We start from the raw sequence: 26,972 nt of genomic DNA, 5'->3' as shown, positions 1-26,972 counted from the left end.
CACACACACACACACACACACACACACAGGTACAGACACGGGCCATGTGGCCTTCATAAAGCAGTTATAACCACGTGAGCAGGGGTATTACCACTTTATAACGCAGTTATAGGTGCGCGTTATTACGGGTGACATCGAGCTTTAACGAGCAGGGTTTCAAATCTCACTATGTCACTCCACGTCCACTGTCACAATAGACAGTTTGGGAATCTTCTGTTCAAAGCACTTCTGTTCTTTGTTTTCCATTGCAGTAAAAAAACGTTTGACCAGCGTATCTAGCGGTTCCTAATGAAACGTTCCAATCACGGGTGTTTCCAACCGCAAGTACACACACACACACACACTCACACAACATGAACTGAGTGAATACGACTTCACCGAACTGCAGGGAATTATCGGAAAATGATTACAGTTATGCTGAACCTAAAAAGTTAAAAAGTTTAGAGTTATCCTAGATCTCATTGAGTGCGTTTAATTTAATTTGAGCAATTTGCATCATCAAAAGAATACATTTCATTTCAACGGGTCGTGAATTAATGGCTGAAGCAACAGCATACGTGCGCTGACTGCATCTTTCGCGCGTTTTTTAAGGCTTTTGGAATAGCGTGTAATTCCTTTTAATGTATGTGTAGTCATGTGTGCAACCGCAGCCTTGAGAGTCCTGGACACTGCTAGCAGTTTGGACGTCCGCGATCTTCAAAGGCGGGCGGTCGAACTCAGCCGTAGCCGAGATGAGATCAAATTTTATTCCTCCGGTGAAACCGGAGCCAAATATGTCACCCGAGATCTCGCTTGTCTTCTGTGCTGACGGGCCCGGGGGGGATCAAAGTGTGTTGGGAAGGCGAGGGGCCGTGTAGCCAATCGGACGTAGAGTAGGGGCAGCAGACCGTCAGATGATTGGAGCGAGCCGGCTTTGTGGGAATCCCGCCAGTCCTTCAGTTACCGCAGCGAGTCGAGGCGTCAGTTTAACATTATATCCGAGGTGTAGCGCCACCTACTGCACAGTGTTCCCATCGCTATTCTGGGGCGCTGGATTTTTTTTTGTGTTCGGCCCAGAGGTAAGGGCGCCCTCTGCTGGCCGGACAGAGTCACTTCCAGCTTGAACTTACTTTCCCCAGGAGCGATCTCCATCAAGTAGTACCCAAGTCCAACCCTGAGGAGACTAACAAGATAGAATAGCTGCTTAGCTTTAGCAGTTTATGAGAAGGGTACAGGGTGGTGTGGCTGCTTAGCTTCAGCAGTTTATGAGAAGGGTACAGAGTGGTATGGCTGCTTAGCTTCAGCAGTTTATGAGAAGGGTACAGGGTGGTGTGGCTGCTTAGCTTCAGCAGTTTATGAGAAGGGTACAGAGTGGTATGGCTGCTTAGCTTCAGCAGTTTATGAGAAGGGTACAGGGTGGTGTGGCTGCTTAGCTTCAGCAGTTTATGAGAAGGGTACAGGGTGGTGTGGCTGCTTAGCTTCAGCAGTTTATGAGAAGGGTACAGAGTGGTATGGCTGCTTAGCTTCAGCAGTTTATGAGAAGGGTACAGAGCGGTATGGCTGCTTAGCTTCAGCAGTTTATGAGAAGGGTACAGGACTAAATTCATCTCTGGGATAAGACAATTCAGGGAACTGGCGTGTGATAGAAAGGTGAGTCTGAAAAAGCATTTGTTCTAGCGCTAAAAAAACTCTATAATCACTTTTATTCACATCGTTCTGTGACGTTCATGCGCTCACAAATGAAATGGCAGTGGAGTTACATTTTTGTTCTTCAAGGGACCGTTTACTCAAATGTACCCTGGAATGTTGTGTAATGTACAGTAATTTTCTCTTTGGGTACAAATTAGTACGTTTTCTGAGCAAAAAGGTACAAATGAGTTATATATTACTGGTTAGGGGTAATAGCTTTTTAGGCACTTTTTGTCCCTTTTCTGATTTCTTTTTTTAACGCCATTTTATTGCCCAGTTAAAATACGAAAACACATTTTCAGTTATGAAAAAGTTTTTTATTTTTTTTGTCAAAAGGGATTTATAATGTCTAGCATTTTATGAAACTGCACTTTGTCTTGCAAATAAATACATCTATATTCTGTTATTGCTTTCATAACATGTTTTTCCTGAGTGCAAATTGTTAAAAGATTCTCTTTTCTTAAATAATGAATCATTTAAACACAAAATTGTGGGAAAATGACATGATTATTATTTTTATTATTATAAGTTATAGTTATATTTGTGTGTTACATTGGAGTAGTGAGGCCCAACCCTGCTCCTCTCTAACGTCCTGTAGGTTTTCACTCCAACCCTAACAAAGCCACACCTCATTCAACAGCTAGAGCAGGGCTGCCCAACCCTGTTCCTGGAGATCTACCGTCCTGTAGGTTTTCACTCCAACCCTAACAAAGCTCACCACATTCAACAGCTAGAGCAGGGCTGCCCAACCCTGTTCCTGGAGATCTACCGTCCTGTAGGTTTTCACTCCAACCCTAACAAAGCTCACCACATTCAACAGCTAGAGCAGGGCTGCCCAACCCTGTTCCTGGAGATCTACCGTCCTGTAGGTTTACACTCCAACCCTAACAAAGCCACACCACATTCAACAGCTAGAGCAGGGCTGCCCAACCCTGTTCCTGGAGATCTACCGTCCTGTAGGTTTTCACTCCAACCCTAACAAAGCTCACCACATTCAACAGCTAGACCAGGGCTGCCCAACCCTGTTCCTGGAGATCTACCGTCCTGTAGGTTTACACTCCAACCCTAACAAAGCCACACCACATTCAACAGCTAGAGATCTCATTCATTCAAATTAACATTGTGCCGAATGAAGGTTGGAGTGAAAGTCTACAGGACGGCAGATCTCCAGGAACAGGGCTGGTGGAATATCTTCTTGTACAGTCATGTATGTGTTTCTGTATTTCTTTTTTCTGTTGTTATTTATGTGTCATCGTGTGATTATAGTGTATAGTGTAATTATGACATTGTATCAAATATTCTAGACCAGATCTGCACATTGCAGAAAAATAATATTTATCATTTTTTGCCGTTTTTGTATTTACTAAATATGTTTGCCTTGTTAAGTTTGCTTTGCTGCAGATCACGAGAGTGGCGTCATTACGCTTAGAAAACTTTAAAGATTTTTATTCAGTCTGAAGTGAAAATTGGTGTTTTACCGAAAAGATGAAGCTACCTTGAGTAAATGTCTTTTCCCCAAAACTTTTTCATGAAAACATTTTCTATCTTTATTTATGAATGTAATATACTGGATTTCCGATAAAAAAAATCATCAAGAAAAACCTGAAAAACTTGTACGTGTTTCATTGCACAAATATAAACGAAAACGAAGAGAGAATATAATTCAATCTGGACTGCACATGAATTGTTGAATGTTGACTGGCAAAAAAACAAACTCTCACGGGTACAATTAAGTCTGTTTTTCGATGTTCCACATTGCAGACCCTTCCCCTGGATTTCTTTAATATAATTTTTGATAGATTGAGTTGAGCCAAGTCAATTTACTTGCAGTATAACTTTGCAAACAGTTCAATTTCATTTTGTTTTATACGTTGCATAAAGGAGAGACAATACTGTATGTTTGTGGACACAACTACGTAGGATAAATCATAAAAATTATGAACTCATGAATACATGTGACCAGATGTTTCCAGATGTGATTCTGCAGAATCCTGTACAGCAGAATCTGTACATATTAACTCCGAAGGCATATTGCTGTGAAAAGTCTATGAGCATTTAAAATCACATTCATTTTTAATAATATTTTAATGTAAATTTGCTTGTGCTTTGGGGAAAAGCAAAGGGGAATATAGTTGGTACCTTTTTTAAATTATTTTATTTTAATTTCAATTTAAATACACATTCATATTCCAGTCTGAACTCAGTTTAGTTCTGTACTAAATTTGATGTCTCAAAGTCCTTTTTTGTTTCGCTTGTTTAATAGGGCGGCCTGTAGCGTAGTGGTTAATGTAAAGAACCAGGACACCCAAGGTCGGTGGTTCTCATCCCGGTGTAGTCACAATAAGATCCACACAGCCCTTGGGCCCTTGAGCAAGGCCCTTAACCCTGCATTGCTCCAGGGGAGGATCGTCTCCTGCTTAGTCTAATCAACTGTATGTCACTCTGGATCAGAGCGTCTGCCAAATGCCTGTAATGTAATGTGACGTAATATTTTTCTTAATCTTAAGGAAAATATTTTTCTTAATCTTAAGGAAAATATTTTTCCTTAATGTAATATTTTTTACCTTCCATTTTCCATCTGTTAACAGAAATGTGTAATAAAATGACGACAAGAAAACAATAAATCCAATACATATAATTTGATCAAAACGAAATGACAATTGCAAAGGCAAAAATGAAAACAAATGGTTGAAAAGGAGTAACTAAAAAGCTATGGAATAGAAGCTGTGGAAACAAGACCATCACTGGCAGACTGGCGGAAAAAAACTAAAACAAACCCCCCATAAACCGTACTGATACATTCAATCGAGTCGATTCTGGAAACAAACGGGGAGAATTTATTTCTGGACAAATGTAAAATGGAGATGAACACTTGTGGCAGCTGTGATGTCAGTGTTTTAAAATGGCGGTTCTCAAACCAGGTCCTGGAACCCCTGTGGATGCAGGAATTTCTTGCTCACACTCAAAGAACGAGTTATTGGATTTACTTTTAAAATATAGACAGTGGTTGCGCACAATATTATTAAGTATATGCTACTTCAACTGATTAAGTACATGGTAATGGTGGTAAGGTAATGGTACAAGTACTTAATCAGTTTAAGTCGCATACATTTAATTATGCGGTGTGCAACCACTGTCCATAATTCTAAGTAAGCCTCAATATTTTTTTGAGTGCAATCAAAGTTGTTGAACACGCATGCTTTCATTCTTTAATAATTTTTTCCCTGAAAGGAAAACGCCAACATTTTGGGGGTTTTTCCCCCCGACTTCACCAGACTTAGCCGCATTCATTGGCTCAATTTCCATGTAAGCAAAACGTGTTAGCTTAGCATAAAGACTTGAAGCCTATAGGAGTCAGTACCATGTTAGCATAATGTGTTAGCTTAGCATAAAGACTTGAAGCCAATAGGAGTCAGGAGCCTACCACCTTCAAAGTGAAGAAATACTTGAGCCGGCGAATGCACAAAAATGAAAATGAAATCAAAGTGTGGATAAATCTGGGAAAAAAAGGTATATTTCTCAAAATGTCTGTGTTTTTCTTTAATCTTTTCAACACTTTTTAAACAAATGCGGATTCGGCTCGTTGTCATTCATGTTGCGTTTGAATTCATTTTCGGCCGAATGGTTTGTAATCTAGCACAACAGCCGCACTGTGAACATCGGACGTTTATTCGTCGTGGCTCAGGCTTTCTTGCCCCTCCTCGAGCTCGTCACGGCGATGGTGATGATGCAGGCGGTGAACAGGACGCTCCCGACCGCGAGCAGGGCCACCCGCAGCGCCTCGACCGTCTCGATGCGCGACGTCAGCTCCTTCCGGAACCTTTCCGCCGTCTCGTCGTCCACCTCGGCCGACTGGGGAAAAGAGCCCGTAAAAGTCGGAAAAACCGCGGCGTAAACTTAAACCACGGCTTCCCTGGCCGCTTAGAGGGGGCGGCCCGAATCACGTCGTGTTGGGAAATAAACAAAATACACACTTTTTGTCGGTTTCATATTAAAATATTAACAGGTTTGTGCAGGAAGGTTGGGGGGTTGCCTCTTGCATCAAGTGTCCAATACCCCCCCTTCCCCCTTTGATATTTATATTGTGTTATTGTTGCTGTCATGCATTTTATTTTATTCATTTTGGTGAGGTATGTTCTGTACAATAACTTGGTAAAACAATATTTCTAGATTCTTTGTGCACCTGCCCCCCAATAGATCTCTGGGCAGCCTACAAGCGAATACTGGTTCAGGGTTTTTATGTACAGAATATGAGGTACATGTTTGGGAACCATTTCAAATGCAGATGGGGGGGAAGTAAGGAGGGGATCATTTTGACTTTGAAAATGTATTTCCTTTACGGACTGGGGGTAAAGGGGTCACTGTTTAAGGAGATACACTGTAAATATCTTACCTCATTCAGCCACAGCAGGGGGAATACGGTGTAGTCTTTCACTTTATTTAGCACTCTGTGGAGGAGGAAGCAGGACTTTCATGAGAGAGAGAGAGTACATTTGAATAATACAAAACATGATTAAACAACTTGTACAGGAAGTGAGTGGATGGTTGAAACGTACTCTATTTGTTTGGACGGCCCGTACATCATGTTGACCTGAAGTCTCTTGGCGAACCTCATCGTCATCCCAGTGACCTGCCAAAAGTGAACGTAATGCAGACAGAGGTGAATGTGTTTTGGATTGGCACGACAGACTTTTCTCTAAAAGACTATTTTAAACATTTCTCCGCAGCAAAAACATTGAAGTGTCCAGCAGATGCACACTTGGCCTGAGTTTAATGAGTTTCTGTGATCTTAAACGAGTTACTTAAAATCTAAATTGGTTATTGTGAGCTTAAGTGAGTTGCTGTCAGTGTACATGAGTCACTGCAAGCCTGAATGACTTGCTGTGAGCTCAAGTGAGTTTCTGTGAATTTCAATGAGTCACTGCTGGTCTAAATGAGCGAAATGAGTCACTGTAAAGCTAAATTAGTTACTGTGTGATTAAATTAGTTACTGTGAGATTACATGAGTCACTGTAAGCCTAAATGAGTTGGTGAGATTAAATGAGTCACTGTAAACCTAAATGAGTTACTGAGATTAAATGAATGAGATTAAATGAGTCACTGAGATGAAATGAGTTACTGAGATTAAATGAGTCACAGATTAAATGAGTCACTGAGATTAAATGAGTTAGTGAGATTAAATGAGTTATTATAAACCTAAATGAGTTAGTGAGATTAAATGAGTCCCTGCGATTAAATGAGTCGCTGAGATTAAATGAGTCACTGAGATTAAATGAGTTATTGAGATTAAACGAGTCCCTGAGATTAAATGAGTGAAGTGTATCTCTGTACATTCAGGCTGCATGCTCAGTGATAACCGCTCTCAGTGATATCCGCTCTCAGGGGAAAGGGTCACGAGTGAACGGTAGTGAGTGAAAGGGCTGCTGAGGTCAAAGGTCAAGGGGCAAAGGTCACTCACGGGCTCCACGTCCAGGAAGGTGAAGTGCTCCTCTTCGATGGCCTTCAGGCCGAGCACGTCCTGAGACAGGGACGGGCTGCCGTGCAGGAAGTGGGGCAGGGAGATGAAGATGGGCATATCTGGAGAGGGGCGAGAGCTCCGTTTCTTTTTGGGAGGCACTGAAGCACTCTCGCACGTCATTGCATACTGTGCCATTTTATAAATGTTTTGCAATTACTTTATTTTTTATGTATTTGTTTAATGTACGAGTGCAGGTATGCTAACACTGTACCTCCAGTAATAGTCCTGGTCTAAGGCCTTCAGTAATAGTCCTGGACTAGACCTGGTCTAAGGTCTACAACAGTACTCCTGGTCTAAGGCCTTCAGTCATAGTCCTGAAATAACACCTTCAGTAATAGTCCTGCTCTAAAGCCTTCAGTAATAGTCCTGCTCTAAAGCCTTCAGTAATAGTCCTGCTCTAAAGCCTTCAGTAATAGTCCTGCTCTAAAGCCTTCAGTAATAGTCCTGGTCTAAGGCCTTCAGTAATAGTCCTGCTCTAAAGCCTTCAGTAATAGGCCTGCTCTAAAGCCTTCAGTAATAGTCCTGGTCTAAGGCCTTCAGTAATAGTCCTGCTGTAAGGCCTTCAGTAATAGTCCTGGTCTAAGGCCTTCAGTAATAGTCCTGGTCTAAGGCCTTCAGTAATAGTCCTGGTCTAAGGCCTTCAGCAGTAGTCCTGCTCTAAAGCCTTCAGTAATAGTCCTGCTCTAAAGCCTTCAGTAATAGTCCTGGTCTAAGGCCTTCAGCAGTAGTCCTGGTCTAAGGCCTTCAGCAATAGTCCTGGTCTAAGGCCTTCAGCAATAGTCCTGGTCTAAGGCCTTCAGTAATAGTCCTGGTCTAAGGCCTTCAGCAATAGTCCTGGTCTAAGGCCTTCAGTAATAGTCCTGGTCTAAGGCCTTCAGCAGTAGTCCTGCTGTAAGGCCTTCAGTAATAGTCCTGGTCTAAGGCCTTCAGCAGTAGTCCTGGTCTAAGGCCTTCAGCAATAGTCCTGGTCTAAGGCCTTCAGCAATAGTCCTGGTCTAAGGCCTTCAGTAATAGTCCTGGTCTAAGGCCTTCAGCAATAGTCCTGGTCTAAGGCCTTCAGTAATAGTCCTGGTCTAAGGCCTTCAGCAGTAGTCCTGCTGTAAGGCCTTCAGTAATAGTCCTGGTCTAAGGCCTTCAGCAGTAGTCCTGGTCTAAGGCCTTCAGCAGTAGTCCTGGACTCACTTTCCCTGCAGGCGCTGACGTCCAGGACCCCGGCCGTGGTGCAGTTCCGGGTCACCTCGGGGTCGGAGCAGTAGCATCGGTTGTCCGGGTTCTCCGTGGGAGCGGCCATCGTTAGCGGGTTTAGCGTGTAGCGGTAGAGCTCGATCTCCTTCAGGACCAAACTGCGCTCGAAGTCCGCCGACACGGACCTGAAATGACCCCGCAGCTGCGGATGTTCATTCAGCCTTTTTTAACTGGGTTTTCCTGACCCCTACTGGCCATATGTGGGATTGCATTTCCTGTATTACTGACTCCCGTACTAAGTACCGGTCCCCACTGTCAAATTTGTTTAGATCAGAGGGTTGTCAGCCTTTTCTGATCCAGAGACCACCCAGAGATCCCTACCCAGGCTCAAAGCCATTTAAGGGCCCCCATCAGAAGCCAAAATTGTTTTTTTTTTTGTTTTTTTTTATCTTCACCAAAATCTATTTATACACCCACTGAGCACTTTATTAGGTAGACCAGTACACCAGCTTGTTAATGCTAATATTTAATCAGCCAATCATGTGGCAGCAACTAAATGCATAAAAGCATGCAGGCGTGATCAAGAGGTTCAGTTGTTTTTCAGACCAAATGTCAGAAGAGATGTGTTCTAAGTGACTTTGACTGTGACTCTCACACACCCACAGACACACACACAGACACACACACACACACAGACACACACACACACACACACACACACTCACACACACACACACCCACAGACACACACACCCCCAGACACAGACACAAACGCACACACACTCACACACACACAAACGCACACACACACACACAAACGCACACATACACACTCACACACACACACACTCACACATACACACAAATGCGCACACACACACACAACGCGGACTTACCTACAGATGTCAGAGGAGAAGAAATATAGCGGCGACTTCTTGTCCAGGAAGGGTGGGAACGAGGACGCATCTGTGTCACAGCGGGAGAAATCCGCTCTAATCATTATTCCGGAAACATCCACCGCTCATCCGGCGTCTTCTGTGCAGCACCGTCTCAAAATAATCTTCGCTGACACTTATAAGCTTTCATGAATTAGCATTAACTAATGTAGTTGTTAGTTAACTACTGGGAAGTCGATCTGTACAGCTTTGTAAATGTATTTGTCCGTCATGAATTCATGTCAACAAGTGCATGAGTTCATGTCGATTTATATGCATTTGTTATTGGTTAGCTCATTGTGAGTTTATCCTATGGTTTGCTAATGTATAAATATTACGTTAACTAATACATTAGTAGTTAACAAATACATTGATTAATTAAAAGTTAATTTCAATTTCATCTACATTAGTTAATGTCAATTCATATACCTCATTGTAAAGTGTGACTGAATTTTCACAGCGTGCATCAGACTACACAACAAATAAATAATTTTGGGCATACCTTTTTTCATGCAAGTAAATATTAGTAAAGTGTTCGTGTTTACCAGTACCATTAATATTAGTACAGTGTCTGTGATTACCTGTACCATTAATAGTAGTACAGTGTTTGTGTTTACCTGTACCATTGATATTAGTACAGTGTTTGTGTTTACCTGGACCATTAATATTCGTACAGTGTTTGTGTTGACCTGTACCATTAATATTAGTAGTGTTTGTGTTGACCTGTACCATTAATATTAGTACAGTGTTTGTGTTTATCTGTACCATTAATATTAGTACAGTGTTTGTGTTTGCCTGTACCATTAATATTAGTACAGTGTTTGAGTTTACCTGTACCATTAATATTAGTACAGTGTTTGTGTTGACCTGTACCATTAATATTAGTACAGTGTTTGTGTTTACCTGTACCATTAATATTAGTACAGTGTTTGTGTTTATCTGTACCATTAATATTAGTACAGTGTTTGTGTTTGCCTGTACCATTAATATTAGTGCAGTGTTTGTGTTTACCTGTACCATTAATACTTGTGCAGTATATTTCCGTACCTGTACCATTGATCATGTTGCAGTATTTGTCATTCCAGTAGTTCAGCTTCCTGAAATACAAAGGGCATTTCTAAATGTCAGGTCACTGATACCACCTGCAGCCAGGGAACAAAGGTATGTAATAAGTAGCAACGGTGTATAATATCATAATAAACAACCATTTATAACCATATGTTGATTTTTGGTATGATAAATGATACATTCGTTAAGCTGTTTTAGCATAGCGGAAGCAGTGGTAGGCCTTAACTGACAGTGCCAGAGATGCATCTCTGGATAAGAGCGTCAGCTAAATGACTATAATGTGATGTAATGGGGCGACGTGGCTCAGGCAGTAAGAGCGGTCGTCTGGCAGTCGGAGGGTCGCCGGTTCGATCCCCCGCCCGGGCTGTGTCGAAGTGTCCCTGAGCAGGACTCCTAACCCCCAAATGCTCCTGACGAGCTGGTCGGCGCCTTGCATGGCAGCCAATCGCCATCGGTGTGTGAGTGTGTGTATGAACGGGTGAATGAGAAGCATCAATTGTACAGCGCTTTGGATAAAGGCGCTATATAAATGTAATCTCAGATTGCCCTAGTCGTCAGATCTCGTTGCTTAATCGCATCACTCACGTTTCTCCTTTCCACCTGTCAATCATAGACACTTTGCTGATGTCATCCTTCCCGGTGAACACGTTGTAAGGGCCGTCATAGGTGTCGTTGTACTGGATTAAACCACAAAAGAAAACCGAATTAAATGTCTTCTGTGGCGGTATTCAGAACAGACAGAACAGACAGAATCTCGAAACCACAATCAAAATGGCGGGAGATGTATTGTAGGTTTGATTTCTGGTGACACAGAGGTAGAGAGCAATCAAAAAGACGCCAATTGCCGTTTGTTAGGTATGAAATCCAAACAAGCAAATAATGCATTCCTCCTGGTTTGCGTCTGACATTAATTGATTACAATCGATTTAATGTGCAATGCAAACTTTTAATGATTTTAAACTTTCAGTCAACCCACTAGGCAGGAGAATCTGATATTTTGACACAAAACCGTCAGTTACGGATTTTAAAGGGGAACTCCAGCCAAAAACCAGTATTTAGTACATCATTGCTCACCTTAAGAATATATTTTTTTAATATCATTTATAATGGTTTACATGTAATGATTTGGCCCTGCCTATTTATGTCACCCAGGCCTGATGCCTCCTCTTTTACCAGCTGGAGACAATGGCTCTAGGAAATATATAGGAGGCTTCATAATACGAAAGATAGAAAACTATAGATTTGACACTCAGATCCGAAGACACCTCCTTTCACTTAAATAAGACAAGGAGGAGGTCGGTCCTACTTCTGATGGACACACGAAATGGAGGCCATACAAATTATGAGCCGGATGAGACGGAACATACCAAACTATGATTTTTGTTGGAGGAGTTCCCCCTCAATGTGTATTTAACATGAGGCACCTACTGGCACGAAAACGCCAACTGTTAGGTTCAAAAGGGGGGATAAGAGAGGGTCGTCGTAGCCCCAGAGGAGTTCTTTCACCGTCCTGGACTGAAAGAGCGAGGCGTTGTGCTTCTTTATGGCCAAATTCAGGCGACCATGGAGCAATTTGGGCAGCATGGAATAGGCACCCTGAAAAAGAAAACGGACAATAACTCATGTTATAATCATAGAAAAGAATCAGCTAGAAGATATTAGACCTTTAATGTTTTCATATTCCTTTTGGATGTTAAAGGCTACTTTATTGAATCGGTTTATAGTGCATGGTTTACTGTTTTAATCAAGCCAGGAGAAAGAGATGCACATCTTTTCCAAATTTATAAACATCTAAAATAATTATCTTCACTCTCAGAAATAAAGTGACATTGGGGGTATATTATTGTTCTTCAAGGATCAAATTTCCCAAATGTACCCTGAAAGTACAGTAATGTTTATGTTTTCCGAGCAATAAAAGGTACAAATTAGTTATATATTGCTGGATAGAGGTACAATTTTATGCAGCTATAGCAACAAGCATTTGTACATTTTGAAGCACTTCCTGAACCCGTATTACTGAGAGTGTTTGATTTGAAGTCAAATATGACTGAACAGGACAGTTGGTGGAATGGATACATTTTCCTTCCATAATGAATGTATATAAAAAACCTTTATTGTCTGACTAGCAAGCTATTTAAGTTCGCAAGCAAATGATAGCTAATTGGGTCAGTTTGTCGTCAGACCAATATTCCAATGTCAAAAAGTTAAATAGCTTGCGAGTTGCTGATATAATTTCCTAAACAAAGTCACAATATAACATTTTCACTGATGTTATTTTATCATTCACCCTGTATTGACCTGAAATAGCGGGTCATTCCGTCTGAGCATTGGTGTCTTCCTCGTTTATATAAATATATAAATATATAAATCTAAATCTTGACATGTCCATGCAACCACTTGTACAATAACCTATGATACATTGTGTACAGCATGTTGGCCTACTCCTGAAATGGGCATTTTATCATATTGGACTAGTTTTCCCTGGTCAAGAAGGCATTTTATGCTAGTTTTCATGTTTATGATGTCAATATATTACAAGTCATTCAGCAAAATAACCTTTTTTTTTTTTGCTAATTCAAAATCGAATTAAACTGAACAAAAGTTTCTTCATATTATACAGTATCGTTATTATATATTATATGTAATCGTTATTTAGAACATAATTATGGAAATAATATGCCAGAAAACACAAACACACACACGGACACACACACGGACACACACATGCACTCACATGCACTCACTCACACTCGCAATCACTCACATAAACACACACACACAGATAAGGATCAATGATTATACAAAGGCAATCGACCTTTATTACTTTAAAGATAATGCTCATAATTATTGCATGATCTGTCATAAACATAATCAGTTGTGACATTGGACAGCAGAGTCATAAAACAGCGTGATAATATGAATCTTTTCTGTTGTCTTTTACCTTTACTTCAACAGGAACTTCAATATAGATTTAAAGCTGAATCATTACATTATGTAACATTACATTAATTTAGCAGGCACTTATATCCAGGTCTTCTACATGGGTCAAATACGCAATTGTTTTGGATTCACAAAATGTTCTATGCTAGTCTGCTCTGTTGGAACCTACAATAAAAAAATGCAGACATTCAGGTCTACTTGGTTGGCTCAGTTGCACCAGGTAAGATCAATAAAGCACAGAGATGTATTCTGAAGCCAAAACGATGACATATTTGACCCAGGTCTATAGAACATAAGATAATCTAACCAAATTCTACTGAATAACAGCGTGAACTGCCAAACAACACCATGCCCAGCATGTGCAATACCAGGAAAGCACTAAATATCAAGTGAACTATGTAAGAACCACAATACAAAGCTATAAAAAATAGGGGCAGCCTGTAGCGTAGTGATTAGGGTAAATGACTGGGACACTCAAGGTCGGTGATTCTAATCCCGGTGTAGCCACAATAAGATCCGCACAGCCGTTGGGCCCTTGAGCAAGGCCCTTAACCCTGCATTGCTCCAGGGGAAGATTGTCTCCTGCTTAGTCTAATCAACTGTAAGTTGCTCTGGATAAGAGCGTCTGCTAAATGCCAATAATGTAATGTAATGTAATATATATAAAACCCCAGGCCAAGGGAGGGAAAGAAATAAGCTTTACAGCGATTAATGATTTAAGACAGACAGACGTAGTCTTGTGGTGGTGAGATAGGGGGATGCCCTGTGAAATGTGTGGATTGTCTGTCAAGAAAGGTGACTTCAGGTTAGGCTTCTGGCGTGGTCCATAGTGCCACTGACTCTGAAGCCAGATAGAGTCCGGAAAGCAAAGATGCTTTCGAAGATAATTAAATGAACATTTTTAAATGTCCTATAAAGAGCAATGGAGAACAAAAAACTGAATCAAATCAATATCAATGTGACCACCCTTTGTCTATAAGACTGCGTCAATTCTCTTACGTACACCCTCCTGTAGTTTTATAAGAAAATCAGCTGGTGAGTTGTACCAAATAATGGGAGGATTTGCCACTCCAGTCCTTCTGCAGACTTTGGCTATCTCATTTGCTTCTGGCTCTCCAGGTAATGTCAGACAGCCTCAAATCAAGTTGTCCGTTACTTAATTCAGGAAATGCAAACGTTTCATTGTGACATTGAACTCTTCGGAAAATTAATGTTCGGAACTCTCAAATGGGCTCTTTTCTACTGACACACGAATATAGAAACAAACAAATAAATACATATAAAAATATCAAAGACCAAATTTACTTTGTAGAATCCCTGGTGTCTTAGACTTTTGCACAGTACTGTAGCTGTCAAATCCCCCTGTGTGGTTGGGGGTTCGAAGCCCTGCCTTGGCCGTTTCTGAGCTGTGATCCCTTCTCCATCTCTTACACTGTCTGAATAAAGTTTAACCAATAAGGTTGTCCGCAGGATGTGAAATAGCTGGGATCTGACACCCCCCTAAAATCTAAAATCTTTACATCAACAAAGTAGTTATGATTGAATATTCAAATACCTGTTCCCCAGCCCTTTTGAAGTAAAACTGTACTACTATTTTGAGCACCCCTACGGTGGGACATACCATTTCTTAACCACCGACATTACATGGGCAAGCTTGATCGAATGTACCAAGGACTCAAATTAAGGGGGGAGTCAGGGGAAGCTCGGGTCTCTTTTAGGGAACAGAAATAGACCAGAAAACCTCCACTGCCCTGGTCCACAATTGGACAGGTCCCCCTCCACCACCCGCCAATTCAAAACCCCGGACTCACAACCACGGCCAGGTTGAGGAAGCTGATGGCGTCTTCCTCGTCTCCGACGGACCGATCGCGCTGGAATATGGCCCCGGCAGGGAGGACGAAGGAGATGGTGTGGTTGCTGTTGGCCGTGATGTTCTCTTTGGGCAGGTAGCGGATCCTGAGGGGAACAGAAAAGGGCGCGGGTGGGTACGCCGTCAACAGAAACACTCCCGCGTTCGCTATGCTGCCTCACAATGCACAAAACTTTCCGCAGAGGTCGTGTTAAATAGTAGCTGATTGCCCGTGCGTGTGTGTGTGAGATCAGGATGTAGGTCCGTGTGATTGATACGGTGTGTGTTATATACACTCACCAAGCACTTTATTAGGTATTTATTAGACTTCTTTTTTAGACTTCTACTGCTGTAGCCTATCCACTCTGAGTTATGATGCGTTGTGTGTTCACACGCCTGTGTTAAGTAAATGCCTCCATAGAAGGAACCCTGTCTATGTCTTCGTGGAACCCTCTCTCATAGGTGTGAAATGTGAAAGCTTCCAGGCGAAGAACTCTTGAACTAGACAGGGTTCTTCTACGGAATCCAAGCGTTCTTTCCGGAACCTTTTTTTTCTGAGAGCGTCTGATACTAAAGAGTTAGGTCAGCCGTTGAGTGTATAGTGTGATTTTCCCGGAATATGTGGTGCCTCGGATGTGAAACGATCAGCAGTACTTGTATGTGTAGGGTCCCCTCTCGACCACGGTGGGCTTGGCTCCCAGCTGCACCACCTCGGTGGGGTTGGTGACCTCGAACAGCCAGAGCTCCCGGTACACGGCCACGCTGGTCACGGTCCAGGCCTCGTACGCCGTCGTTCCGTTCTCCAGGACGGTCTCCTGCGGAGACGGGAACGCCGACCGTTTGATTCCAGGCGGAATCGGGAAAGCGGGAAAGTCGGAAAGCGTCTGGGAATCGGAGCTTGGATTTTGGCTCGGGATGTTGATCTCTCTCTCTCTCCCTCTCCCTCTCTCTCTCTCTCACTCTCACTCTCTCTCCTTCTCTCTCCTGCTCTCTCTCCCTCTCTCTCTCTCACTCTCTCTCTCCTTCTCTCTCCTGCTCTCTCTCCCCCTCTCTCTCTCTCTCTTTCGTCCGCTTCCAATGCCTCTTATACATTGCAGATGCGCTATGTACAAAAATATATAGAAAATATGTAAATAAATGTAGGCTGTAATCGCAATAAAGAAATTCACAATATATGGGCAAATATATAAATTATTGCTGCATCAGCAGGTACAACACTTTTTTTTTTAAATACATTGTTAAAATGTAAAATATATTTGATATATTTCCCCAAAAAATCACACGTTTTACAATGTATTCCATTTCCCATAACATAATATATTCGCAGTTTGTTTTTGTCTTTTTAAAGTTCACACCTGCGCTTAAAACGGGCGCAGAAAACTTGCAATCCGTGCTGATCTCTGCTGTTTTCCGATTGGGCGGTCTGATTTCGGGTTTCCCCCAAAACCCGGGTCCCAGCAGGGGGGGGTGCAGATCGCCCTACCTTGTGGACGGTGTCTCTGATGATGGAATCTCCCACGGGGAACAGTATCCCCCCCAAAATGGCGAGCACTCCCCCCATCACGGCCCCCGTGATCAGCCAGCACCTGACGCTGCAGAACCCCATGTCCCAATCGCTCGCCGTCGGCTCCGAGACTGAGCGGACGGCGGGACGAGGGACCAGCGCTTTCCCCGACGCCGCCGGAAACTCCCCCGTGCAAAGTTCAGCTCGTAAAAACCGCTCCGAAGATATCTCTGTTTAATATCCCGTTCGCCCCCCCCCTTCCAAGCGCTATCGCTGGATATTAAACCCGAGTGGGGGATTCTGGGAAGGGGTAGATAACGGTCTGGGGACAGGAACTTTGCTACAGTAGGCTTTCCCCAGACGGAAATTTAACATGCTGCAATATATTTTAATGAAAATGATCATCTGAGAAATACATGGGCAGATATGTAAAAATCGTCGGGCATTTTGAAACGTGTGCGTGCTCAAAGCTGTTAGCATTACGTTCCTGGGGCACGCTGGTGCTAAGTGAAGGGTGTCTGATGGGGGTATGGAGGGGGGTGGGTCCGGGTCGCGAGACTTCTGGAGGCGTCGTGGGCCGAACTCAAGGAAACGCTGGTGAAGGAAGGTGCACGCTTGACAACCCCTGTCAAACACGCGCATCCGCACCCTTTTGACCGATGTATAAAATAGTTGATCGTTGCTCGGTTGTCTGGTTGGTAGGAACCCTATTAGATCAGGAACATCTGAGCTGGGCCTTTATACACAGCACCTTAATTATAAGCACAAGAAAATTAACATAATTTCAATCAGGACTACTCGCGTATTTTGATTACATACTTTCATGAATATATAAGTTGCCAGTTTTTTTAGGTTTGGTGTTGAGTGGATCTGCTTCAGCGACTACCCTATTGAACAGAGAGCGTAACTGCTAAACAAAACGAATGCCGACCTGCTCTGGTACTTTGTACTTAAGTGGATCCAAACAACAGGCAGTAGGTGGGGTGGTGGTCGGTGAGCAGCAATATTGCAGGAGCAAGGAATGGCAGGCCCAGGCAATTAGGACCAAGAATGTGCTGTCATGAGAACAGCAGGCTCAGTAAGTCACTGTCCAAGGCCTATTCTATTTTCACTGGCCACAAAAACAACTGCTTCCATAGTGCAAAAGCTGTAAGTGTGTGTATTACCGGCTACGCAAACTTCGAGCTGGTCAAACTGGTCATGAGCTAGCTTAGCTGGGTATGAGCTGGTCTACCATGTCTGAGCTGGTAGCTGGTTGACTTGTTCCGTAACATAGCTTGAGCTGGTCTGGACTGGTCGACCCAGCAACCAGCCGTTTCGAAACCTAGCTTGCGCTGTTTTTTTTCGGCAGGGTAATGTAAGCCGTCAAAACGAATCGACGAATCGCCCTTCTCTCGCGCTCAGATGTTTGTAAACGGTGTCTGCGCTAGAGATCCGTATCTCTGGTGCGCTGCAGATGGTCTAATCCAAGGCCTCAGGATGCTTTGTGTACTCAGGCCTGGAGCCACACATTTATCAATGCTATCAGTGCTAAAGCTGCAAAACACGCCTACATGCAGATCCAAATCTGTGCGCTTTAATGGCGGCTATAAAGAAGCCAAAACTGCTTATCCTCCCGGGCACACGGTACTGACATAAGCTTCATTTTATTTCGGCTCGTCATAATGACAAGGAAATCAAAACAATGCCTTTATATTGGCTATTTTATATTCCTGTAGATTATATCTGTCTGGCTGATATCGAGATTAGGTTGAGGCTACTCTCCCTGAACCCCTACTCGACGGAGTTCCTGTGTTGATGGCGGTTTTGGGCGTGTGTTGTCAGGTGGGCTGACTTTTCACCTGTCACATATGTCCTATATATTGCAGGGAGGTTTTTCCTGAAGTTAATCAAAGATCTGTTGGCTAGTTTTAGAATTATAAGCCATAAAGCCGTTTTTGCAAGAAGATTAAATAAGATTCGGGACATGGTAATGTATGAAACGCGGCAGGGCGTTTGTCATTGATTAATTTTTCAATCAACAAAACTCTCATGCTGCCTGCTACTATAGTAGCAAACATTTTATACTATTTCACTACTTCTAAAAAGAGGAGATGAGAAACCTTTGAACTTGCTATGCAAATATAGGGGTAGGTCTCATTTTGAGTCATTTTAAGAGAGTATCTGATTGTAACCTACATATGTGTGCAGAATAATAGAACTGATTCAGGGGTGTAACTTTCATTTTAATATGGGCCCGGGGGGGGGGGGTTCCCTCCCCAAAAGAAATGTTTTAAAGGAACAGCTGTGAAACTATGAGAATTCTGGTGAATTCTAAGGGGAAAATAATCTAGACCAGTATGTCCCAATCATAACATGAAATCCCTATCTTTATAATATGAAATAATGATTTTCTCATATCATGCAATATAATTTTTTTTTATTGTATACTATTTGGGGACTATCTCCCCTATAATCCCCACCCTTGTGCTGATGGATGGTGAATCCTGCTAACGTGCTAACGTGCTAGCTCTTTGAACAGCGCTGGTTTTCTGACAGGCTACCCCCCTGCCCCATCGAGCCAAACTTTCACACACACGGCCTCAGCCGGTCCTCTCATGGGCAGCGGAACGCCAGCTTAACCCAAACCGCCCATAAAAAATGCACAAGCCCTCCTGACAGGTTATCGCCCTGACTTATTAAAGCATTATGTCTGCCTGAAGGAATCGATGCTGTCAGAACTGCTGATCTCTCAAAATGGCCGCCGCATCAGTATTTGTAGGTAGCAGAAAATAAATAACTCTGCCTCTGTGTCAGTACAGGGGAGAAACCAAGCTGCGCTGTGCTCACAGGGACCACATTGCCACTCTGCTGGAGCGAAATATCTTCTATTAGGGTTAGATGAATCCTGAACAATCCCATACAAAAATCATTTCATATACATTTATAGTGCGTTTTAAGATGAATGTCTAATGCATGTTAAAATATGTAAAAACTTGGCCTTTTCATATATTCTGTAATATATTTCCAATGCATGTGAAGTATATCAATAATCTGCTAGTTTCAATGCACTTATCAAGCATATTTCAGTCGTTATATTAGCAGTAATAATATTCCAAATACATTTCAAATTGCAATGCAAATGAATCTATTGGGGAAATACATTCTAAATATTTTTATATATTAGAATATATTTCTCATATCTCACATACATTGGATATATGCTACTGAATATATGAAACGGATAATACATTTTGACATGCATTACAAATGAATTTTGAAATGCATGGAAAATGTTTTTTTCTGCATGAGATTTAAAGAGTTGAAAGCGTGTCGAATTGAAAGCGTACTGAGCCAGGCTGACGTAAATTTTTAACAGCTGACCTAAAATAATCCCGATCTCGATCAGACTGCAGTTCTGACAAGCAGATTCTGTTGCAGTGACAAAGATTCGACACTAGAGGGCGTAAATGACTGCAAAGTTATCGAAGCTGCTAGAAAGGGAGCGCTGTGGAACGACCGCACCGCGTCGGCTCACGTCATTAAACACGTCACAAAAACTTACATTTAAGTCCGATAACAAAGAGTAAATGTGAACTATATTTATTGACAAAAAAACAAACCGTAATTTTGACGCGACACAAGTGAAGGAACAGGTCATACGAAACCAGAAATAAATAAATAACCTCTCTCAGCTCTCTTCTGTTCTTGGGCCACTTACATTATTTTTTTAATAAACTCCTTTGTGACCTCTTGCATTTCACTGGGGATGTTTCAGTGTTATGGATGTGACATTTGGACACAAAATTACAGACAAAATCCCTCATCCCTTACATGATAAAAAATATAAAATGCATATCACCATAGCACCCACTTGGTTGAGGGGAAGGGCCAAAATTAATAGAAAGCTAGAAAAGAATTGACATAACTTTGTTTATGGATGTGACACAAAAAGACTACACACTTTCTAAAAGCTCTGTGAATTTTGAAGTCTAATCCAGAAAGTTTGACATCCAGGTAATGTCGGAGGCTTGGCTGAAGATGCTGTTTTGAAAATATTTATCCTCATCTTGATTTTTACGAGGTGATACCAGCGTTATGGGTGTGATGCATCTGAAATGCACATTGGTTGACAATCTACCCAATCAAATTTTATCGTAACACACTTGTTGTCATATGAAATGGATCTGAATGTCTGTTCTCACACTGAGAAAACCATCTGAAATGGTTTTGAATGCTTTCAAGATGGCTGCCAAATAGCATTGATTTCAATGGTAATGGGACTCATAAATAAAAAAAATTTTTTTATTTTTTTTTAGCATTTTCTTGTTGTCAGCCTATATTTCAAAATGGTCACAATCGACTGTTTGGGACATCGTAAGTTTAATTGGGAAGTAAGTAAGTTTCTTTTTTCCTGCTTAGGTTGACATTTCTGTGGAATTGCCCACCTCCGTCCCATTTACAGTAGCCATGGCGCTAAGACTCCACAGTGACAGTCCCCGGTCATTTCTGTGTGCTCACTGCTTCATCTCCCTGGTCATTTCTGTGAGTTCACTGCTCATCTCCCTGGTCATTTCTGTGTTCTCACTGCTTCATCTCCCTGGTTATTTCTGTGAGTTCACTGCTTCATCTCCCTGGTCATTTCTGTGTTCTCACTGCTTCATCTCCCTGGTCATTTCTGTGTGCTCACTGCTTCATCTCCCTGGTCATTTCTGTGAGTTCACTGCTCATCTCCCTGGTCATTTCTGTGAGTTCACTGCTTCATCTCCCTGGTCATTTCTGTGTGCTCACTGATCATCTCCCTGGTTATTTCTGTGTTCTCACTGCTTCATCTCCCTGGTCATTTCTGTGTTCTCACTGCTTCATCTCCCTGGTCATTTCTGTGAGCTCACTGCTTCATCTCCCTGGTCATTTCTGTGAGTTCACTGCTTCATCTCCCTGGTCATTTCTGTGAGTTCACTGCTCCATCTCCCTGGTGTTTGTGGCGGGTTCGTGTTCAGGCGATGCTCGGCCGGTTGGCGTTTCTCCTCACCTCTCTCGCTGCGACTCGTGCCTCTGGGGCCGTCCGTCACACCAACGTGTCTTTACCCGGCACGGGTCGGCGGCCATCTCACCTCACGCTCGCCGTCATGTCCGATTCCGTCCACGTCGTGTCCGGTGTGCGTCTCCCCCAGGGGCATGTGTGAGAGAACCTGTCTTTGCTGGCCACCAGACAAAAGGAGGTGTTGCTCGATGTTGCTCGATGTTGCTCGATGTTGCTCGATGTTGCTTGAGGCACATGGGTCAATTCCGTTTGAGGCGTTATTGGAGAAGAAGTTGTTGATTGGCTGTTTCTGGATTGCGTTTTGGATTTGCCTTGTGATAATGAAGCCTGCCTTCACGTCATCCCTGAATCTGCTTTTGGTTCCTCTGCCCCGCGCCCTGACAGCACCACCCGATTTCACAAATTGCCTGAACTTCCGTTTACGAACTGTCTGATCTGCATTACTACTGTTTGCTGGTTCTCGACCCTTGCCTTGCCTGTCTGATCTGCTGCAAAGTAAATAAAGACTTTGACATTAACTCATGCGGTCTTGCTCTTGGGTTCAGTGTTCTGATGCCTGACACATTGCAGTGTACATATTTTGACTTCAGTGATACTAGTCAGTAGTTCTGACCCGAAACACAGGGGTTTTTTTTCCAACGGGAGCCTACTCTTTGGCCTGTGAACAGTGACTGAGTTTCTCAACATCCCTCCTGCCTCACTGGGGAAAGTTCCTCATTTTGCCGGATACAAACTCCCGGTGCACCTTGGGCACGTTCAATCAGAAACATTTTGCAACATTTCACAACATTTTGCAACATTTTCCGGGTTGAACAAAATGTTTCCTGCCGCATGTTTGCTGTAGTAGGCCTCAATATGGAAAGTACGCCCTACAGATGAAATAATACGACAGGGAATAAGACAGCTTGCGCAAATGACAGTTTAAATATTTATGGACTGTTTAAGGTTTCGCGACGTCACCTTCATCTGTTGACGAGGGGGTTCGCCTTGGGGAAAACGTGGTTCTGTAACATTTTGAGGCTCTGTAGATATCAACCCGGGGGCATGCGTTCAGACAGCGAGGTTACCGCCGTACCCGATTTGTATTTCCCTCTTGGAAGCGCGTTCGCGTGATAGCGAACGGCGTCGGTCGTCGGAGCAAGGCCTAGCTCATGCAAATGCGTGTGGCGTTCGGCAGCGCGGACGAAACAAGACACGGTTATTTGAATGGGGTTGAACGATTCGCCGTTGCGTATTCAAATAGATTTTCAGCGGCTCTATGACTGGAGCTCGCTTTCGCAGTTAACGGATCTCCCGTCTCCGACGCCGCAAGAGCGACGTTTTTATTGACTTGTCATTTTTACGCGTTGTCTTTGGTATTTTCTTTTTCTTTTCTCCGTGATCAGAGTTGCTTGTATGAAAGGCCTCGCATTATTAATGCGGGTTATTAATGGCCCGTAGCGTAGCGTAGCGGTTAAGGTACGTGACCGAGACCCGCGAGGTCGGTGGTTCGATCCCCGGCGTGGCCGTAAGGTCCGCACCGCCAAATGACGCGTAATGCGAGTTTTAATCGGTAAAACGGTTGTGAGAACAGAGCGTCGCCGTGGCGATTTTAAGCGCTACCGTTGCTCGGCGCCACCGTTGCTCGGCGCCATCGTTGACTGACGGCTCTGAGGGATACGCTGGCCCGCTGATTCTGTTTGTTTTTATTTGCGTGGGGGGGAGAAAAAAGTCATTATCCCATGCGAACCCGAAACAGACTGCGCTGCTTCTTGACACGCAGTCGAGGAACGCTGAACACAGGAGCCCAGCTGGAGCTGTCTCCCTGCCAAATATCTTCCTTTTACTTGCAAGCGGATTTTCTGAGAGGAGGGGGGGCGGGGTGGTGGTTTGGCTTGATTGGTAGCTCACTCGGATTGGAGACCAACCGGGAAGGTTCCTTGGAAGTGGCGTTGTTGGTCAGCAGGGGGCGCTAAGCAACAGTCCCTCCCCGGAAGTGTAAATACGAGGATTACATATTATTATTTCTCATTTTGGGGCCCGGTGCCCGCATCGAAAGGAGCCAATTGAGGTGGTTCGGGCATCTCATCAGGATGCCTCCCGGGCGCCTCCCTTTGGAGGTTTTTCCGGGCTCGTCCAACTGGGCGGAGACCCCGAGGGAGACCCAGAGCCCGCTGGAGAGATTATATATCTCTCCTGGCCAGGGAACGCCTCGGGATCCCCCAGGAGGAGCTAGAATGCGTTGCTGGGGAGAGGGACGCCTGGAATACCCGGCTTTGCCTACTGCCCCCGCGACCCGACTCCGGATAAGCGGGTGACGATGGATGGATGGATGGATGGATGGATTTTGGGGCCCATTTTCAAGACCTGGCTTAGGCATTACATCATTACATTATTGGCATTTGGCAGACGCTCTTATCCAGAACGACACACAGTTGATTAGACTAAGCAGGAGACAATCCTCCCCTGGAGCAATGCAGGGTTAAGGGCCTTGCTCAAGGGCCCAACGGCTGTGCGGATCTTATTGTGGCCACACCGGGATTCGAACCACCAACCTTGCGTGTCCCAGTCATGCACCTTAACCACTACGCTACAGGCCGCCCCTGTGTATTGAACCGAAGACTCCAGAGTTTCCGGCCTTACTTGTGCAACTTTAGTATCCGTATCGATCCGTATCACTTCAGAAATGAGGGGCTCCAAACACACGAAGCCCCCATGCATGGATGGACGACACCGTGAAATTCAGTCGGAAGCCTTGCAGAGTTACAGCATCAACTAACCCCCCCCCCCGCCTCCCACCTTCTGAGCGTTTCTCCAAGAGACCTGCAAACCGCAGGGACGAGCGCACACGCGCGCCACCCCTAGGGGGCCCTCGCGCCTGGGGAGAGCCGCCCCTATTGTCCGCCCTTAACTCCACCCCCTGGAACCGGACACGGCGAAGAGAAGGGGGGGCGGTGTCGGTGACATCGTCCGCGCTCTTGTGGAACACCTCGCCCGGCCCCTGTGACGAGCAGTCGCCATGGAGACGGCAACGCTGACTTGGAAACCAGAGACTCGAGTCACCGGCTCCGACGCGCAGAAAAAAGTCGGACGAAACGTCGCCCTGTGAATTGGTGCCTCACAGTGCACGACCCTCACAAATCGCCCTAGAGCGAGCGTCCATTTTAAAGGACGTCGAATCCAAAAAGCAGGGCTGTGGTTTATCACCATTACTATTCATTTCACTATGTCAGACGAATTGCCATGACGTACATTTTCTCTGTGTACCCACGCGCGTGCTTCAATCTTGACCGCCTTCAGGTTTTCTGACCCCATTCCCCCTGAGAATGTGATAGGCCATGCGGTTCAGCTGTGTCGTCAAACAGACAGATCAAAGAGCCAATCATATAAAATGTATTCAATAACAAGGGGGCAACAAGAACAGCAAACGATTTAATGAACCATGAACCTTTTTTTAATTATTTGCCTTCCTAAAGTATTTTGAAAAAATTAGAAACAGAAAAATGTCTTCAACAGTTGCATCAACCTTTGATTAAAAGTGGACGATGAAAACACTGCGTTATTATTCTTACAAGCCAAGAGCGGGCATTTGGTTTTCATTTTAACGAGTGAGTAACAAAATTGGTTTATTGATTTCGATGATGTGCACTAACCAGTTATCCAGCAATGCAGTCATACCGCGTCACGCTGGACGTCGTGGAAACCGTCTGCGAGCGAACGGTGAGCGATTTAATGGAATCAGATTAAGTCCTTTAAACCGCGAGATCGGGGGCTCAGAAATTAGCGGATTAGCGGGCGACAGGGAAACCGCTTATGACGTAAGAGGAGCGGGGAAAAGGCGTTCATCGGATGGAATTCTGGTTACGCAAATGATTTGGTCATATTTCCTGACATATATTTCCTGTCGTTTGCAATGTTTTTCATCCTGGGCCAATTTGCTTAATGTACTTGTACTAGAAACATTCAAAGCACTGCATCATTGCATTGCATTGCATTCGTTCAGGTTAATGTACAATGTTGGCAAGTAAGTAAATCCACTGGACTTGTATGACCCAGGGTGGCAGACCTGGTTAACAATGTCCCCAGACCAGTGAGTGTGTATGTAACATGATTGAATTACTGATGGAACTTTAACTGCGAACCAAGAACCAACAAGCAACTTTCAATACAGGCAAACCACAGCCATAACAAGCAACAAGAATTTGTACCTTTTTAGGCACATTTCATACCTTAGTTTCTGAGAGTTTGTTTCACCCAGGTCTGGATCTAACACAGAACATTTTACTGTGTGGGACAGAGTGGGGGTGGGAGGGGAACCGTTTTAAGAGGTGGTTTTTCTGTCTGCATCGGAAGATGGCCAAAGATTCTGGCCGGCTTTAAAAAGTTAGTTCCCCCACAGCGTGAGACATGGACTGGGAGAAGTGGTCTTGCAGGGCGGGGATAGCCAATCACCCCCAGGTTCCAGGACAGAGTGGTAGCTGTCGCGTTTTATTGGAGGTACGGCGGAGCCACTCCATTGGCTGTGGGTTAGCAACAAGGTTTTAAACTCCACAACTCGCATTGGCATTGCCATGGCAACCAGACAGAAGAGAACAACAGTCATCCAGGTGTGACACCGAGACCAGGAACAGCTTCCTGTTAACATGAAGCAGAGGGTTTGCGTGCTAGTTCTTCACTGACATGGACTTTATAATTCTGATTAATTTGTTTGTTAATGCAACTGTTCCTCTATGTGAGCGTAAGATTTTTGATCTTTCGATTTTGCAAACACCTGTTCTATGGAGAAGATAGCAAGTGTAATATTTAACTTGAATTGTTTTCTTTTTATATTTTTGGGAAAAGATTGATGGTGCAAAATCAGCTGCAGTTGAAAACTGATGTGATCTGCTAGGTCTGTTTTACCTGCCCTTGAGCCTGCCTACACTCAGCCACTGCCTGTCCAAGAAAATATGATTTTGTCATTAATTAGAAATTAGGTAACATGCCCAAGGAAGTAGTACATTTTTCTATTATTTAGTCACTTTTGCAAGTAGTATAGCCATACTACTCTCTTTAGAAGGGTATATAAGTTATGTGCCTAGCTGCCTTGAAAAAAAGGCCACCATATTAAGTGAATAACAAAAATAGTATTCAGATTACAGATAATTGTGTTAATGAAAACCCAGGCAAAGAAGTGACGACGTTTACGTGCGTGAGTGCGTGCATCGCGAAATGTGCCGCGGCGCTTTCTCTCAAAGGGGGAATTGTGAGAATGGGCGCGCGTGCACACCCGGTACGTGTGCGAGCCTCGGCGTAAGAGAACA

The 26,972-nt window shown here is 43.7% G+C and overlaps 1 protein-coding gene across 1 annotated transcript; it reads right to left on the bottom strand.

The window, feature by feature from the left end:
* Positions 1-5,349: 5,349 nt before the first annotated feature.
* cd36 (CD36 molecule (thrombospondin receptor)) lies at positions 5,350-16,769 on the bottom strand. The gene is made up of 12 exons (XM_061229861.1): positions 16,647-16,769; positions 15,818-15,978; positions 15,126-15,270; positions 11,803-11,970; positions 10,960-11,051; positions 10,354-10,403; positions 9,268-9,337; positions 8,369-8,556; positions 7,127-7,245; positions 6,225-6,298; positions 6,062-6,116; positions 5,350-5,520 (listed from the first exon to the last, which is right to left on the bottom strand). The coding sequence occupies exons 1-12, from the start codon at positions 16,767-16,769 to the stop codon at positions 5,350-5,352; spliced, it is 1,416 nt and encodes a 471-aa protein (XP_061085845.1).
* Between the last annotated feature and the right edge of the window lie 10,203 nt (positions 16,770-26,972).

Source organism: Conger conger, chromosome 19 (genome assembly GCF_963514075.1).
Source record: "Conger conger chromosome 19, fConCon1.1, whole genome shotgun sequence".
NCBI classification, from domain to species: domain Eukaryota; kingdom Metazoa; phylum Chordata; class Actinopteri; order Anguilliformes; family Congridae; genus Conger; species Conger conger.
This window is presented reverse-complemented; position numbering and strand designations above follow the sequence as displayed.

Coding starts and splice junctions, on each gene's coding strand:
- cd36 (XM_061229861.1), bottom strand. CDS start 16,769: ATGGGGTTCTGCAGCGTCAGGTGCTGGCTGATCACGGGGGCCGTGATG. Junction 15,271..15,817: donor AGGGGACCCTACACATACAA/GTACTGCTGATC, acceptor TGTTCCCCTCAG/GATCCGCTACCTGCCCAAAG. Junction 10,404..10,959: donor GACAGGTGGAAAGGAGAAAC/GTGAGTGATGCG, acceptor TTTGTATTTCAG/GAAGCTGAACTACTGGAATG.